An 18030-nucleotide genomic window follows, 5' to 3' on the forward strand; every position below is an offset into this window, starting at 1 on the left:
AGAGAGAACAGGCCCTGCTGCTGTTTGTCTTGCAGGGATAATATTCCACCAAAGTCTAATTCTGTCCATAAAAGCTGTCGGACTTATTTTTTTTTCCTTCTTCTTCTTGCCTCCCGCAACCGCTCCCCCCTCTCTTCCTTTCAGAGTGATAGTTGCCTTGGCAACCATGGCAAATCTTCCTTTTCTCAAACAGATGTCCCATTTAGTTGGAAATTAGAATGTATAAAAGCCCACGAGACGCAAATTATTTCAAAGTTCTCCGGTGGAGAGGAGGAAACGAGGGGGGGTGGGGGGGACTGGGCAAGAAATTAACAGAAAGACAATAGAGATAGAAAGAGGGAGGGAGTCTTCTTTTCCTCTCCTCTTCCGCACTTCAGCGTGTGAATCGTGGAGATTAACCAGATCATCCAGCGCTGGTGGTTTGTTCGGAGGGAAGTGGAGCTGTTTTTGGGGTGGTTGGTCGGGCAGCGAGCGGGATGATGGATCCCTCCCCTGCATCCAGGGTGGGGGGCAAATGGCAAGAACTGTTAGCCCCGGTGCCAACGTGGCAGAAGGGACACAGTATGCGGAGCACCGGGCTGCCCTCGACGGAAGGGAGCTTGTCCTGTGGTCTCCGCATGCTGCAAAAAATATCCTGCTCACATTGCAACCTCATTTAAATGGAGAGTTGAACCTCTCACCTGTTAAGAGTTTGTCGTCCTCATTTTCAAGGCAAATAATAGTGTGCAAGAAAATATGCACCTCATGTTAAATTAAAGAATCTATAATCATTTTATTAAACAACTCAAGTTCTTGCTCTTGTTTCAAATGCAAATGAGTTCTTGGAAAATAACCCAGTTTAACAAACCATTTGATGAGATTTAAAGGAAAAATGCATCCAAAAAACACTTTAAGCTGTTCATGAAAAAAAGAAACTGGCTGGGACGAGTGATTCACTGGCAAAATGGGAACAACTCAACGTTCCTGTGAGCCATGCTAGAAATACTAGAACACTGACATTCAGCAATCAACGGGGAGAAATCCATCATGGCAGACCAATCACAACACAGACAGCAGTCTCAATAGACCAGAATATGCAATGCTGCCTCAAGACATGTTGGATCTATCTTCAGGCCAAGGAAGCTTCCTTTAGGCAGCACAGAAGATAAAGATGAACCGCTAACTGCTGAATTACTGGCAAGCAAAAACCCTTGACAAAATGGTATATGATAGACAGATCTGCCTTCTTTAATTTGATAATCATCAAAACACATTTTGGTTCAATCATTTGTATCTGGAAGACTGAGGTTACTTTTACGCTCAACTCACTTTGATGGCATTTGATGGTTTCAGTTTTACTGAAGGGACAAACAATGTGTCACACTGACATTTTAGGAACATGGTGTATAAGCTATAAACTTTGATTGGAACAAATATTCAAATTGTTTAATATTAAAACACTGACGTCACTCAAAGGGGGAACGGTATTGCCTCAACATTCCGGGAGAGCAACAGTGGAGATGTTGCGTTTTGTCTCACCAACATGATCCCAACAGGCTGAATTGGTTTGGAGCAGGCTGCTCGAAGACCTCTCTTTGTTTTCATTCTTCAAACAACCACAGAGAAACTGTGTACAGCTGCCCCCAACTTTATATGGTTATCGTGGCCCTTTTTCACCCAGCCTTTAAGTGTGGCTGTTCAGAACAGCTACCAACACTTTTGCCTTGCGTCATGGTGCATTTATTGTTAAGCAGCCAGTGGCCATTGTAGTTATGATGGGAGCAAATCAGGTGACAAAGGATGGACCAATCAGCGTCCTGTGAGGAGCTACTGGTAACTACAGCCGTGGTTTAGGTTTGTGAGGTGCTTCAATAGCATCAGTTCTATCTGAACTAGAGATAATGTCGTTATTGAAAGAAGAGCAAAGAACCACACTGAAGGCTTTTCTCCATGGAAAAGATATTTCCACTCTTCTCCTGACTGGCTTCGGCAAGAGTTTGATGGACAGATGGTTCATCCAATCACCTACCAAATACTTTTTGAAAGTGCCTGCCCTTTTCCAAACAGTTTCCAATGACAATTTCTCGGGTGGTTCTGTGTTCAGGCGGGGTCAGGTTAGATCAGGGTGGATGGATGGATCAAAGTATCACAGGACTGTCACCCAGGAGTCCGCTGTTGATGTCTGTTATGAAACCAATGTTGACTTAACTTAACTGCACGTACAAAACGAATGCTACTTAACTTACAAATGTAACCTAAGTTACATAAAAAAGGTACTTATTTTACTCCAAGTAGTTTTGTTTCAAGTTTTTGTTTCTACCAGCTGCTAATAATGCTTTGTCATCTGCATAGAAAACCAACAGTTAAATGCAATGACTTTAGGTCAATAGGCATTATGGTAAATGTAGGACTTAAGACAACACTTATATAATAGCACTAATAAATATAGCACAAAAGAATACAGCACTTCACCATAAAATAGCACCCAGAATTCCGATTAAATAATCCTAACATTGCCAGAGTATGCAAATGTATGTTTGTCAGTATTCTCTTTAAAGGAAAAACAGTGAGACAATGTGACTTAATTTCAGTACATCAACATGTTTATCTTGCTTGAAAGGCTCATTTTAATGCAAGTGGATCAATCTGAGTTAATCTGCCTTGTTTCACGGCGAACACATTTGTTTATGCAAAATTGCTGCAATAAATTAAACTGTGTTTTGAGGAAGCAGAATCATCTCATTTGCTGGTTTTATGCCAGCACGAGAAGAGACAGCGAGACGATACGACTCTCCAGCGTGGACACTTTTTGCAGTGTCCGCGGCATTCCCGACTCCCCTGACTCTGTGGTCAAACACCGAACATAACCGCTCGCTGATGAACTGGCGAGACGGAAAGTAGAAAAGGGTGGGGAGCGGTGTGTGTGTGTGTGTGTGTGTGTGTGTATAGAGGCAAGACTGGAGAGACTGAGGCGAGGAGGAACATACGGACAGAATCACTTTAATTCAGTTTTTCTCCTCGACAATGCCACGTGCCTTGGGGAGGGAAGGCATGTGTGAAATGGAGGGAAATGCCCCGTAGCGTGCCATAACACACAAGCTCACACACAAACACTGACACACACCCACGCACATTGAAGTGCTGCCCCTGGAGGCCATTTAACAGGTAATTTAAAGAGAAATCCCTCCAGGGAAACGACACAGTAAATGTCCTCTCGTCTGTTCTTCCTCCCTCCATAACTGTTTATTCAGCTACAGGGCTGTAGACTGGCAGACACTTAGCGGAAAAGAAGAGATGAAATTGAAGACGAGTGGGGGGGGAGAAAAAAAGAGAATGGGGGCGCGTGAGAGGGTGGGAAAGTGACAAGTGTTAAAGTAGGCCAATTTTTTTTGACTTCTTCTTTCCTCCACCAACCCCCTTAAGTACCCGTTTATTAATGTTCAGTGTTCGTAGGCTACTTTATTTGGGTGCTGTGGGAGTTTAAGTGCTACGGGGATGGAGGTGGGAGATGAAGGAATGGAGGAGGTGAGGCGAGAAAGGAGAGGACAGCGCCCCCAGGGGGGGGGGGGGATTTGGGAGTCTCAAAGTGAATATGATGTTAATTTAGTGTGGGCTCTGGTGAGGAGGCCCAGAAACGCATGAACTCCCAACTGTACGTCTCTCTGTCTCTTTACATCTTTAAAGGAGCACACCAGTGGTGCTGCATGTTCTGGCCCATTGACTACAAGCCGTGCATACATTACATTACTCCGACAGAATCCCAAAGCCTATCACGTCTTTTTGCATTCATTTCCTGCCCTACAGCTATTGATTTCAGTGGACTATGGAAATCAACTTGACAAAACTTCTGAGCGGCATCTATCACACTGAGCATTTTAGGTGCTGTGTATTTTTCGGCTTCAAAAAAAGGTTAGGCAAAGTGCCTAAGACAAACCGACACATGATGCGGACCACATTCTCATCGAGAACTAAAAAAATGCTGGCTGCCAAGACTCAGTAGCACAAAGATACAACGAATGCAATCTCGTGGAACAGCGTATAAATAGCACGCCACTTTAAGGAACATTCCACGTGTCACGAACGTGCAACGTTTTGACTCATACTCCACTTTACTGTCTATTTGAATCTAAATAGATCATAATTTACTTAATGAACATCATGCATTATTGAAGAACACTTAAAACTAGAACTGGAGGAGTCTTCCCCTGCTGGTCATTAGAGAGAATGCAAGTTTTAAGACACTTCCGCACTGGCTTTACTCAGCTTAGATAAGCATTTTAAGCTTTTCACTTACAATTTCAAGCACCGGGGTAAACATGAAATGGTTGGGGTTAGGTTAAGGCAATAAAACACCTTAGTTAGAATTCGGAAAAACATGTTTGGGCTTAAAATATATATGTAAATTAAAGGAAGTATGTACCTAAACAATGTAACATTAGAATGAAAAAACATGTCACAAACTTCAAAACATTTTTGGTCCAACACAAGACATGAACTCCTGTATCCTGGGTGAAAGTCCTGTGTTAGGTTTAGTTTGACCAAAACCACCACAAGTAGTTTTTCTCACATTTTATATCACGTCTCTTCACTTGCTCTGAGCGTCGCTTGTTCTTTTACGTCCCAAGCCCTGAGCATAGCATATTCACGCTAAAGCTCACCTCAGTCACTTCAGAATAAATGGCGGTAAATGACACCAAAAGCAGGAACAGCGTTGTGTGTCATTCATACGCCATTTGGCAAGACGAGGCAGCTATTGTTAAGCTGAAGCTAAGTTTGCTCTACTGCGCCATAGTATTTAGCTTTATGAGCTGATGTTTTGCGAGCTCTGAAGAGGGCAAACTGCTTTATCAAAGATCGGATGCTCTGAAGGAACCACGCTGTCACCAAAAAGTCAATCCTGCATATACTTCATTCTAATTTTCCCCAGGAAATGGAAGAACAGCAGCTTCCCAAGTCTACACAATATCAATTCAAAGAGATGCCATGACTTTGGCATGACATTGCTCTGGGAATTTTATTTTATTATATTGTGTGCCAGTACAGTGGCACTATGTAAACTAAGTAGGGGTGGGAATCGCCAGAGATCCCGCGATACGATATTATCACGATACTTAGGTCACGATACGATATTATCACGATACTGCGATATTATCACGATACTGCGATATTCTGAGTATTGCGATTTATTACTTTTTTCAACTTCAAATTATGTCCCCAAAGGAAAACTGTGTCAACATGTTTTATCTAATAAGATAAAGTTTTCAGTCTGTTCTTCTCACTTCAATAATTTTTATTGCAGCAAAATAGGATTGTCAAGCAGACAGACTGACCAACAATGTCATAAATGTTGCATGAACCTGACAAACTGAACTGTTTGTATTACTACATAGTCCAACTTAACTAAATGCAAACGTGTGGACTCAGTATATGAACTATAACTTATATAAGTAGGATATAAGAGTTATATAACTCAGTATAACTTGCGATGCGTGGACGTCAAGGGCAGAGAGACAGTTATGCGCTGCACTCTCCCCATGAGCCTGGCTACTGTTGGCAGATTTAACCCCGTTGTAAGGCCAGATGTCTCTATCTTTGTTTTGACCAACTTCCTACCAATCACGCTGACCCGGGACCTTTCCTGACCTCACCAGAAAACAACTCAGCACCATCTAGTGGACTGAAAAAGCAATTGATTTGATTTTTCTAGTAAATCATTTTTTTTTAAATAGTTTATATAATAAAAGATCGATACTTGGCGTCCGTGTATCAATACAATATCGCCATGCAAAATATCGCGATACTATGCTGTATCGATTTTTTTCCCCACCCCTAGTAGAGAGCATATCTCCCCCAGGTATGTCCCCCTCTACCATGTACCATGCATGTAATACTTGACTTCTTTCTTTACAGGGCTTGTACAAAGGCAATAAAGTAGTCCATGAATATAAGATACGAGTTAGTAGATAAATACAATCACAACGGCATTGTGGAGGTTGGTTTATGGCTTTTTGCCAGTTACACCTACTGTCTATGGGTTACACTCGTTGTCTTTTTGATTCTTCACAGTACATTTTGTTTGTACGCCCTCTGACAATTCGGAGAATAATGCAGAGGCTCGCGTTACGGCTAGAGACAAAACTTTGCAGTCAAGATGGTGACGAAGATAACAGAAACATGGATTCACTTCATCTTGTATCATGCTTAACTTTAGTGGTTCGTCAAGATCAAGATACCAGGTGTGGAATTAATCTGCAGATGCTCCAGTTCAAAATGAGACTTTTCTATGGATATAGCTATATAGCTTTTGAGCCACGCCAAAGGCCGAAATGTGGCCTGCAACAGACTGTGTAAGGCTTGTTCTAAGCATAGCTGACTGCAGGACATGCCTCAAGCTACTGAAGCAGTGGTTGATCACTTGCTGCCCGTTAAGAGGAGTGAGGAGTCAGCAGTCAATGACGGAATAAAACAGTCAAAAAAATAGGTCTTTGAGCATACTGTCCAGTCATAAATGAGCACAGAAAACATAAGGTGGATGAGTCCAGTAGACAGTTATTATTCGCACAACCACAAAAAGTTGCTTCTAAGGAACTTTTGATTTGAAGAACTTGAACAAATTGCCTATGCTTTCGTTTTGCTGGTGGGATTTGAGAGTTGGCAGTAAAACAGCAACATCTTCAATGCAAGAAATGGCCAGAATAACACAGCGTCTGTATCCGCTTATTGTGTGTCTTTAGGACTTAACTCTTGGCTTTATAGTGGCCATTTCTCACATCTTGGAAATCAGACTGGTCTTGAAAATGCCCCCCCCCCCCCCCCCCGCATTGCAAACGCATTACCACATGACGTCTGACTAAAACAAAGGCCACTAAATGTTCACTCCAATGGATTTGCTACCTAAGTTTCTGCAAGTTGATTTTCATAGCTTCCGGAAATGAAGTGAAACCAACGGCTGCCTGGAAGGAAGGAAATAGGTCTAAAAGAACTGATAGAATGTCTTATAAAATGGTTGGCAGTAATGTAACCTAACACAATTTGTAGTTAATGGGCTAAAACATGCAACACCACCGGCAGAGCAGTCACTCGCTGAGTTCTTTCTCTCCATCATTCAAACTTCTCTTTCTCTGAAGTGTCCCCTTGTCAGAGGGAGAACAAAGCAAACTCCGACCACTCAGCACCGAGAAAGATGGTCAAATTACCTTCATGCCATATCCACCATCATTAGACTCATTATCATTAAAGGAAAAGCTTGGCGCGCCACCGCTGCATTGTACCTCTCCTCTTCCACCTCTCTGCTCTCCTTTACGTTCACTGGGGGCTGTGAAAACAAGCAAGTTAATTAAAGTCGGCGAGAGTCCTTTCCATTTCTACGCTCATCAGTGAGGACAAGCCATCAAACGGAACACAGGTAGTCCATTTCTGTCAAATGAGAGAGTGGAGGGAGGAGGAAGACGAGATTGGGTTGGTGAGGGGAGGGGGACAGAGAAGAGGAGGAGGCCTCTCTTCATCTCTTTAGTTTTTGATGAGCTTTCTTAATTGGGCCACTATAGAAGGAGAAGTGAATCCTCAATAATTAAAAAATCTAATTAAGGAGTCTTTTGCATCTCCGTCCTTAATTATTCCACGCGGAGCAGTGGGGAGCGATACATTTCTGCCGTTTTCATTTAAAGACGAAAAAAGGTTCTCTCCCGTCGCTCCGTGCAAATCCCCCATCAACAAACATACTACTTTGTCGCTCTCATCCCTGTGTCTGTTTGTGTGTGTCTGTGAACAAGCTGTCTGTCTACCCTGCCTGTCTTACATTCCTCAGAGACCATCTTTAGAAATATTTAAAGAGATTTAACCCATTAGTACCAACCTATATAGACGATTTTCCTCATCTGCCCCCCGCCTGTCCTCCCTTGTTGTTTCTATCCATCTCTTTTTTGACCCACTGACTCAAACTTCATGCCGAATTCAACAGTGAAAAGTATTCAAAGACAAGACGGTGCTTGAAGACCAAGAATTATATCTTGACCCTAAAACACGTCCCCTTAGGATTTGGATTCAAGTCTCTAACCTATTAGTTTCAAAGCTATTAGGGCTGCCCCCTAAAATTCAATTATTCGTAGCATCCGTCAAAGACCCTCGAGCCAAATAGTCTACTGTCAAAGTTTTACACGTCTTCCGTCACCTGGAAAATAGGCTAAATGTTTAAAGGATAAGGCTGGGGATAATCTACATATTTTTACACGAACAGACCCAAACCCAAACAGTGAATGTATCTACTAACAAGTATAGTTTGTGTATCAAAGCCTGATACATCTTCTTCCTCTGAGCCTTAGAGCTCCATTGTGGTTAAAACACATCAATATTGCACTGGGTGACATGTTCCTTCACCACCATGATCACACTGTATTTTATTTTAACTCAATCCCACATGCACAGTCCTGCTGCCACAAATACTCACTAGAGAAATAAATGGGGGTTAATCCACTGCTGAAAGTAGTCCCAAAGAATTGCACCATTTCCTTGTAACATTTGCTAAAAACTACAATGACCAGCTATTTTAGGAAATTAGTGAGCCTTTTGATGCTATACATTTGTGAGCAATTGTTAAAGACTGATGTCTCTAGAAATTCTTGATTGTCGTGACGAAAGATAAAATAATTGGCGCTCTGATCATTTCTGCTACAAAGCACTGTTTTTGTGTTTTTGTGTTCTGGCCTCTGATAAGACTCTTGGACCTGTTACTCAAACTGGACTTCCTGGATCTAGAGTGAGGATACCCGACGGTTCGGACAACTATCAACAAATGATGTTCGGGTTAAGCTTACTTGACTTCAAGATCTTTTTTGTTAAAATATAGTGTAAACAAATGAAAATGATGTACCTATACTGTCTCTGTTGGGATAGACTAGACTGTTCAGTGCTGGGGTTTATTTACGTGAGCATATATAATGACTGTAACCATGGTGACAACAACAGCGTGACAGGGTAACACAAATTCAGAGCCTCTGCTTACATTGACTGTGTTTAAAATGGTTCAGACATAAAACACAGAATGCCTGTCGGACAAGGGTCGGGTTTGAACAGAAAAATGCGGTCCGAGCCACACTCTACCTGGATCGTATTTCAAGTAGCACTGGAACCTGGGACCTGTTTTCAGTTGGAACGCCCAAGAGTTAAAATAAGTCCTAATAACAGGACTTATTTCTAGTCCTGTTATTAGGACTCCCACGGTCATGCAAGTCTGTTAAGTGAAACAAGTATGTGCATTACTTAACTGCCAGTACGTAGGCTAAGAAACTTGCGTGACAAAACTATGTTAAATAAGTCAACGTTGACTTGGTTTCGGGACACAAACATCTGTCTCCTGGGTGAAAGTTCTGTGTTTGTTTGACCCATCCAATCCCTGATCCTCTAATACTGATTTGGATGGGTTTAGATCGGAGTTAGCTGAAAGCCCGGCGCGTCTTATATGTTCAAATGTATTGCAGGGCGTCGCTATGAGACGCAGAGGGGCACTGACCAAGCTTCGGTGAGAACGTGTTGCCTGCACAGGGACTTTGTGCCAAAATCGAATTTCATGAATTTCATTTTTTTGTTTACATTGCATTTGTTTTAAAGTTGTGTTTAATCAAATGGCTTAAGTTTCTTCAAAAGAATAACAATTATTTAATTGCGTACTGTAAGGCTGCAATCAAAGTAGTTCTATTTATTTTCTATGAAAATGGATGGATTGTCTGCAAAAAGTGAAAATGCCCATTCCAAATCCCAAAGACCAAAGTATTTACTTTACTAACATGATTATTATTATTATTGCTGCTACTGCTAAATTTCTGTTTCAATCGACTACTCAATTGTGGAGTGTCTAGAGAAGTAAAAGAATCTGCCTTGTAACCGCGGGGGGGGGGGGGGCTTTGGCTCTAGAGATAGAGCGGGTTATCCATTCATGTTCCCGCGGTCATGCAAGTCAATGGGACCATTCCTTCAAATCCAATGTGATAAACAAAGTATATTCAAAGCAGAATGAATCACTGTAATAAAGAGAAGGAGAGGTTTTCCCCCCTCTTCCTATCAGACACAAGTTCTTAATTGGCCACTGATGAAAAAATTGCACGGAGCGAAACGCTCGTACTTATGTATTTATGTCTGTGTTTGTGCTCGTGGAGGAGCAGATCCACGAACATGCAACGCTGCGTGTCCCGATCCTTGCAGCCCATTGTTAATAATGACTCAGCCGAGGTTGCCAGTTTGGTCTCTGCTGCCGAGAATCTTAGTTGCTAAATTATGAGTATAGAGAGTAGTTCTGAGATCCTGAGCATCCAAGATGTGTGCTACCAGCTGGTGAAACTATTATGTACTTTCTGTGTAAATATTTCATTTCAAAAGTAGCTTTTTTTTAAAGCACCATTCAGGTCAGTAATAGAAAGATGAAGCTTGATTTGACTAATAAATGAGAGATAATACCTCATTCTATGCTTTTGAAATGGTACAAAAATGTCCTCATCTAAATTGTTTATTTGTGCAAAAAATCTTTACCTGACATCCTCTAATTTTTCTAAGCGGAAGGACAATTTGCTTAAAAAGGCTCACTGAGAGCAAATGTGAGAGATTTCCTTTGGAGAAAGTTGACATCCCATAAAAATGGTAGCCTAAATATAGCTACAGAACATTTGTCATGTGTGGCGAAGCTCCTATTGTTTATTGCTCTATAAACAACAATTCATCTGGACTGTATTTGTTTAGCAAATAAATCAATGTTTCTAAATTAGGTACATCTAATCTTTTATTTATTTCACAAATTTTGCATCAGACTTGCAGGTGTGACGTTCTAAAATAATAAGCATGTGTAGGTTACCAAAGTCAAAATCTTCCAATGCATAGAGATTCTGATCTCTAAACGGCCCGTGGAGCCGGAAGGGTGGAGGGATCGAAGAGAAAAGAGAGACAGGAAGTGATAAAGACATCGACAGACGACAGGATGGAGAATGAGAAGAGGCGACGGACAGAAATGAAGAAACCCAACAAATCAGTATGTAGGAAATGGTAAAAGAGAGGACAGATAGACAGACAAATAGTCACAGTGGGCAACATATCCTCATACAACGGTTCGTAGAATATTCTACGAAATATTCGTGCATTTTCCTACGAACGCCTGCAACTCGTCTCAACTCACGCTTGTCACGTGCATACGATCTTTTCAAAATAACCTTTCACGGGAAACAACTCAGTTAGGTTTAGGCAACTAAACCACATGGTTAGGTTTAGGAAGAGATCGTCGTTGGGGTTAATACAACTACGGAAGTGCCGTTACTGAAGTGTGCAAGTTACGTGAAAAAACATCAACGTTGATTTCTCGTTTCAGATGGCGAAGGAACTGCTGTCCTCTGACCGTCCACCTACCCATCCACCCGCCCGGTGTGTGATTAAGCGGTCTTTACACTCAAGATTACGTGGAGAACATAAGAAAGAAAATGTAATTTCTAAAAATGTAACGGATGATTTCAGACTTCCACAGAGAGGAAGATATTAGTGTATAGTGAGATCCCTGTCTGTCAAAAGGACAGAATGATCTGGGAGAATGATCTCTCATAACCCCGGATCTTTATTGGATACACTTCCTGCTGGGTCAGATTCCAGACTCACAGACGGACTAAAAAGCACTTAGATAATCAGGCTGGTCAGATAGTTCGACAGGCTACCCACCTCAGGGTGGTGGAGGTGATGGTGATATAATGGGTGTGTTGAGGGGAGGGGGTGGTGTGGTAATCCAAAAGCCATAAAGCAGCGCCAGCCTGGCATTGCCATGGCGACGAAGGGACCGGAACAGGCACCGTCCCGCTACTCCTGCCAGAGAGAGGAGGTGGCTGCTGTGTGTGAGTGTGTGTGTGTGTGTGCGTGTGTGTGTGTGTGTGTGTGTGTGTCATCCATCTACATGCAGAGCCCATCAAATGAGTGAGGAGGAGAGAGGAAGGAAAGGAACGAGGGTGAACAGATGAAGAGAGAGCGGTAAGGAGGGATGAACTGATAGAGGAAGAGGAAAGGCAGGAGGAGGTTTACAGTGGATAGAGGGAAAGGAGAAGAAAGAAGGGAAGAATGGAAGGAAGATGGAGGAGGGATGAGGGGAACCAGACAGTGCAGAGCGGGGAGACACACGGAGCCTCCAGCTGGAGCCCCTCTGTGCTGTAGGAATACACCCCGAGGCTCACACACACACACACACACACAACGGCATGCAGTCCAAGGCAAGTGAGAGCACATACTGGGACACACACTCACAAACCCACAGCACACACTGACACATTCAGACAGAGATATTCTTACAGAAACACACAAACACACACACACACACACACTCGTCACCTCATGTCCCTATTATACCAGCCAGGGCCAGCCGGTGAATCTGAATAAAATCATCTCTCCCTTAATCTCCATCCCTCCCTCTGTCTGTCTGTCTGTCTGTCTGTCGTCTGTCTCTTTCTCTCCATCCATTATCACCTCTTCCTTCTTTCCTACATCTCTCCTTTGTCCACTCCCTCCCTCATTTCTCTTTTCCACTTGTATCTTCCTCTCGGTCCACCTGAGGCAACTCTCTGCAGTGGCTTAAACAATAAACTCAGGGGACCCTGCTATCACAGCAAACCAATTACCCAGAACTGGGGGCACACACAAACACACACACACACACACACACACACACACACTCAAACATAGCCTGCCACGATAATACACACACACACACGAAGAGGATCATGGACCACCACCTAACCACTTACACACACACACACATACGATTGCCTGTCCATGAGGAGTTGCGGTTGAATAAAAGAAAGCAAGTCAAAGCTAAATAAAGAAGCAAATAAATTATTCATTTTAATGATTCAAAGATGTACAGATGAAGCTGAAAAGAGGACAGTAGGAGAGCAATGTCACGATAGCAACGTTTTAACTTTTGCACCAAGTCATGATTGACCTGCTAAGGGGCCCAGGGCAAAGAGTGAGCTGCTCGGCCACCCCAACCCCACCACTCACTGTGGAATGTGTACAGTTTTTCTATGTTGGAATACTACCTCGCCTCCCATACATATGCCATGTGGTTATTTGACTAAACACAAATTAATTTAAATATATGCAAAATATGAACACAAAACTGAAATAATGAACGTCTTAAAATATGATTTTGAGAAGATGAAACTGTTTGTTTAACAATATCTTGACACAAGTGGTATGGATGAATAATAAGAACATGTGTTTAGATAATACCTATATTTTGACGCTATGTTATTATTGGCTCAGTGATTAATGGCTCAGTGAGCCAATAATGGATTACGTGAAGACGAACATGCACACTGTTAATACCTAGCATCTAGATTCCTCAGACAGCCTGATCTCCAAAAAACTCTGTTCCATTTCACCTAAAGTGCATTGTCGATTACGTCTCGCTAGGTTTAGCGACTTTTGGAGCTAGTGCTGCTAGCTACTTTCATTGTAAAGGAGTTGGCAAAACTGGGCTGGGTTTTCAGATTCATCAACAAAGGTCACTAAAACGTTTCGTTGACTATTCCTCCCATCGGAGAGAAATTAAGGTCTGAGATGTTCGCTCTCTCGTGTGCAGTGCGATAGCAGGGGCTACTCACCAGGGGGAGCCGTAGATCTTGAATCCCCGCACAGTGACGTCGGAGTCCTGCAGGTAGATGCAGTTGGTGAGCAGCGACTGGACGTTCTCGTAATTCTCCGGCTTCAACTTGGAGGCAGAGGGGAAGTAGTAGAAGTCCTGCTTGATCAGGTCAGCCATAAACTCCTGGTCAAAGGTCAACTCGTGGTTGCCGGCGATTACGATCTTGATGTCGTAGGGCAGGGTACCTGGCGGGAATGGAGAGAGGGAAGAAGAGAGGTGAAAAAAGGAAAGGGAAGGTGAACAAATGGTTAGGGGAGTAGGGAAAAAAAGGGAGAAAAGGTTGAGTAGAAGCAAGAAAAATGTAAAGTAAAGGAAAGATGGGATTCATTGGGAAGTGACAAGGACAATGCAAAGCGCAAGCAAAATTTGATAAAGAAGGACATCAAATTTTGGTAACAAAGAGAGAAAAGACAAGAGGGGAGGAAGAGGAGAAGTGATAATTAAGAAAAAGGGGGTGGAAACAGAAAAGGCAAGAGAGAAAAAGGACGGAGACAAGAACGGAGATGAAGCATGGTTCATAGACTGTATATAAGAATTGGACGTAGTCATGGTGACATCACCCATTGGTTTGCGAATGGCGGTTTTGAAGACTCAAGTTTGGTATTTTGACAGTCGCCATCTTGTTTCTTTGACTATTGTCATCTTGGAGCTATGAACAATCGCAAGTTGAACAAGACTACCCAAAATGTTCTAATTAACCTTCATGAACTGTAAACACACTATGAAAGGGTCAAAACACACTATGAAAGGGTCAAAGTTCTAGATGGAAACACGGACAACTTCCAGACCAGACAAGGTCGTGGAAGTGACCCGTCAATCACAAGGTAGCCCCGCCCCAAAGCATACACGGCTTTATGATCCATTTGACTCAAAATGGACCATTATTTACTTAATGAACATTGTATTGACACACATGTATTGAAGAAGATTTAAAACTAGCAATGTTTACTGAGGTAATAAATCAAGTGAGAAGTAGGGTCATTTTCTCATTGATGTCTACACAATCAGACTTCTTTTTGCAACAAAAGGAGTCGCCCCCTGATGGCCAGTAGAGAGAATGCAGGTTTAAGGCATTCACTTTTCAGAACGGGAGCTTGCCACCTGGGAGAGATAGAGGCGGAAATAGAAAATGGAAGGAGACATCAGGACATGGAAGGGAGAGACAGGAGATGTATGGGGAAGGAGTGAGAGAAAGGAAATTAAGGAAAGAAGGCTGGCAGACAAAGTAGAGAGCTACAAGGAGGAGATGGAAAACTGAGGACGATATGAAACCCATCCCAGGCGGCTTGGCTTTCGCACGCGACGTGGCTTTCTCATTCTCATTCATTGATTTCTAGCAAATCTGTACATCTGTCTGTTTTCCACCATCAGTCAAGGTCTCAACCCAGTGCACTGCTGTCTTCTATTTATGAAAGCATAGCTGAGTGCATCTGTCAGGGAGTCTTTATCTGGAGGAATGATGATGAGGGAAAGCAGAAAGAGTGATTATTGTGAAGTTTACGATTCAGAATATTAGACATTTACTAGCTATACGGCAAACGCCGTTTCATCTTTCCCCCCTTTCTCTCTCATCGTCCTCCTATAATCAAACACCCACTCCTTTACATCCCCCCCCCCCCCCAATGCTCCTCCTCTCAATGGCTTTAATTGGCCATTCAAAGCCTGGCACAGCGGGGCGCGGGATCGATCTGTGCCCATCAAACCAGCGGCGGCCGGCCCTTCACAAATCTACATGATGTTTTCAAAGCTCTGCTGAGGAAACAGAGGGCCAACATTGACAAACATCTGGGGGTCTGCTTTGTCAGGTAGAGCGGCTGACAGCGAGTTCAATCACAATTTTTTTTTTTGTTTTCGTGCAGCTGAGCACATCGGGTCTATGTGTTTGTGAGTGGCTTTCCCTCGCATGTGCGAGTTTGCATGCATCTGTGTGTGAGCGTGTCACGTTGGTGAAAAGGAGTAATTAAACTGAGCTTTAGAAGAGGCTGACAGCCCGGCGACGGCTCTGTCATAACAGCCAATCACAGCCCGGTGACAGAAAGAGGGGGAGAGACAGAGTGGAGGGGGGATAGAGGAAGAAGAGAGCGACAGAAATACTTTAGGAAGCCCAAAAATCCTTGAGTGCGAAGGAGGAATAATAACAAGATGAAAGAGGCTGTCAAAGAGTGCCCATCTCTTGCAGTTTGGGCCGGGGCCGCCCCCTCTCCCCCAACACAGCTCCCGTTTGTTTGGCAGAAGGGTTCGTGTTTAGTTGTCAAGCAGACACCAAAAAAGCCCTGGAAATGAGGGGCTGCACCTCCACAAAGGCACACGGACACACACAACACCGCACAATCAAACCATGTTTTCCACCGCTTTCCATCAGACTTTGAAGACATTTTGAAGTTGCGTTTCGCTCAATCGTCCACGTATAAACCAAGGTCGGAGGACTACTTCGCTCCAAAATAAAAATGGTGATCATTATCTTTGATCGAATACCTACTGAAGCTTGCAGGACAACTGAGCACCTGTATTTTTTAATCTCAAACAAAGTATTGAAGGTAACAGGGTTGACTTCTTACCAAAAATGCATAAAATCCCGGCACCGTTCGCTGAATGTCTAACGCTGTGTTTCTGCACTGTGGGTCCTGAAGTTCAATACCTACCTACCTCTATTTTCCTCATACATATTAAGGAATGTAGGAGAGGAATTACAGAAATAGTCAAGCAAACATGACACTTTTGAAACCACGGTGCATTTGGCAGCACTTGGAATGTACAAAGTATTCGGAAAGATTTTAACAAAGTTCAGCTTTTGTGCAGCTCCTTACACACTGGACTGGTTGTTCAGCAATTCTACAGTCCTCCCTCATGTTTTGAGGTGACAAACTCAGAGACTGCAACAGTAAAATGACATTTGGAAAACTCAACACAATGTTTTCAACTGAGTAAAAATGTACAAATATTAATTTAGATTAACTTTTGATCAACGGCAAATTAGCATTTGTGACTAACACCACAATGTCTTTGTGCCTTCTATGTCAGATGTCTGCAGCCGCTTCACAGTAAAAGCAGGCTTTCAGAAATCTAACAACAGTGATTTGGGGCTATACATATAAATTGAATTGAATTGAAAAAACACAGTACACACCCAGGAGACTGATGTTCGTCTCCTACATGAAACCATAAGTCAACATTGACTTATTTTAAGTAACATTACGTACTTAAATTAATTACTTAACTACGTAACTGTATTTATTCTAACCCAAACCACAATCCTTTCCCGATTCCTGAAAACCACAGTAGTTTCTTGGGAAATGGGAAGTTTATTTTGAAAAGACGATGGACGCATGTCAGAAGTGGAATTTGCAAAACTGACGCCAGAGGGGTATGCTAGTTAGAAGCGTGGGGCCACAGACCAATAAGCATGGGGCGCTATCAAAATGTCATGTCACGATTATCCTGGCCAAAATAATTGCGATTTGCCATATTATCCTGATAATCATCCAAGTATGCTTAAACTCTTAAAATGGTGCTAAAACGTAGTGGAGTAGCTGTATCTTATATTTACTTCACCTTGTTTCTTTTAAATCACAGATAGGACACACCTTTTTTCCTTTAAGTGCAAAACACACAAACAATCTTAAATACGGTTATCATAAATCACTGCATACATAAAGGATAAATTTTTTTTTAAATAATTGTGTGAGTCTGTTCTTTGCTATATGATAATTGATTTATTCGATGTCTGAATCAGGCTCTATTCTTCACTTCTCTACCATGATCGTGAGCTAGACAGCTTTTTCAAGTCACTCGTCATGGATGATATTCACGATTATCACGATAATCAAAATTCACAACGATCAACTTATTGTGAGTGTGGTGACTGTGATAAAATACTACATCCCATCCCTCCTGACCAAGCTGCAGTATCTAATGAGTTAGGAGTGAGAATGTGTTGCAAAAACATTAACAGTTCGGTTATAAAAAATGAGTTGGAATCAACATGCAGTTATCACACAGCCGTGTCAGGCTGTTCGTTTCCAGGGTCTTTGCTTACAGTATGTACAAATCTTGTTTAATTGCATCTCATACCGCTTTAAAAAAATATTACAAACTTTAGACAGCACGTATTTTCTCTGTAGCCTTAATGATGACTGTGATAGCTTCTTGGGAAAAGAATAAAGCTCGCCAGGAAAGGAGCCAAGATGCTGCATTGGAGCGCAGCATCTACCTGGAGACTCATTTAGCTTGTTGTTTGAGTCTTTGAAGACGGGAGCAGCTTGAGTGTGAAATGAAAACTTGACTGACCTGAGACTGCATGCCTATGCATGAAGTGTAAAGTGAATATGAAAAATAAATGAGATATGGGCAAGAAGAAGCCTTTAGTCTAAAACCTTAAATAAACATTTATT

The 18030-nt window shown here is 42.4% G+C and overlaps 1 protein-coding gene across 1 annotated transcript in view; it reads right to left on the reverse strand.

Annotated features, from left to right (window-relative positions):
* The window catches only part of mpped1 (metallophosphoesterase domain containing 1), a 73648-nt gene that overhangs the window by 36754 nt on the left and 18864 nt on the right, over window positions 1–18030 (reverse strand). The window contains exon 3 of the mRNA XM_076076198.1: window positions 13599–13824. Within this exon, the coding sequence (XP_075932313.1) occupies window positions 13599–13824 (226 nt within the window). The remainder of the gene's footprint in view (window positions 1–13598; window positions 13825–18030) is intronic.

The sequence above is a fragment of the Anarhichas minor genome, unplaced genomic scaffold (assembly GCF_050575085.1).
Source record: "Anarhichas minor isolate MPS153535 unplaced genomic scaffold, ASM5057508v1 ptg000055l, whole genome shotgun sequence".
NCBI lineage: Eukaryota > Metazoa > Chordata > Actinopteri > Perciformes > Anarhichadidae > Anarhichas > Anarhichas minor.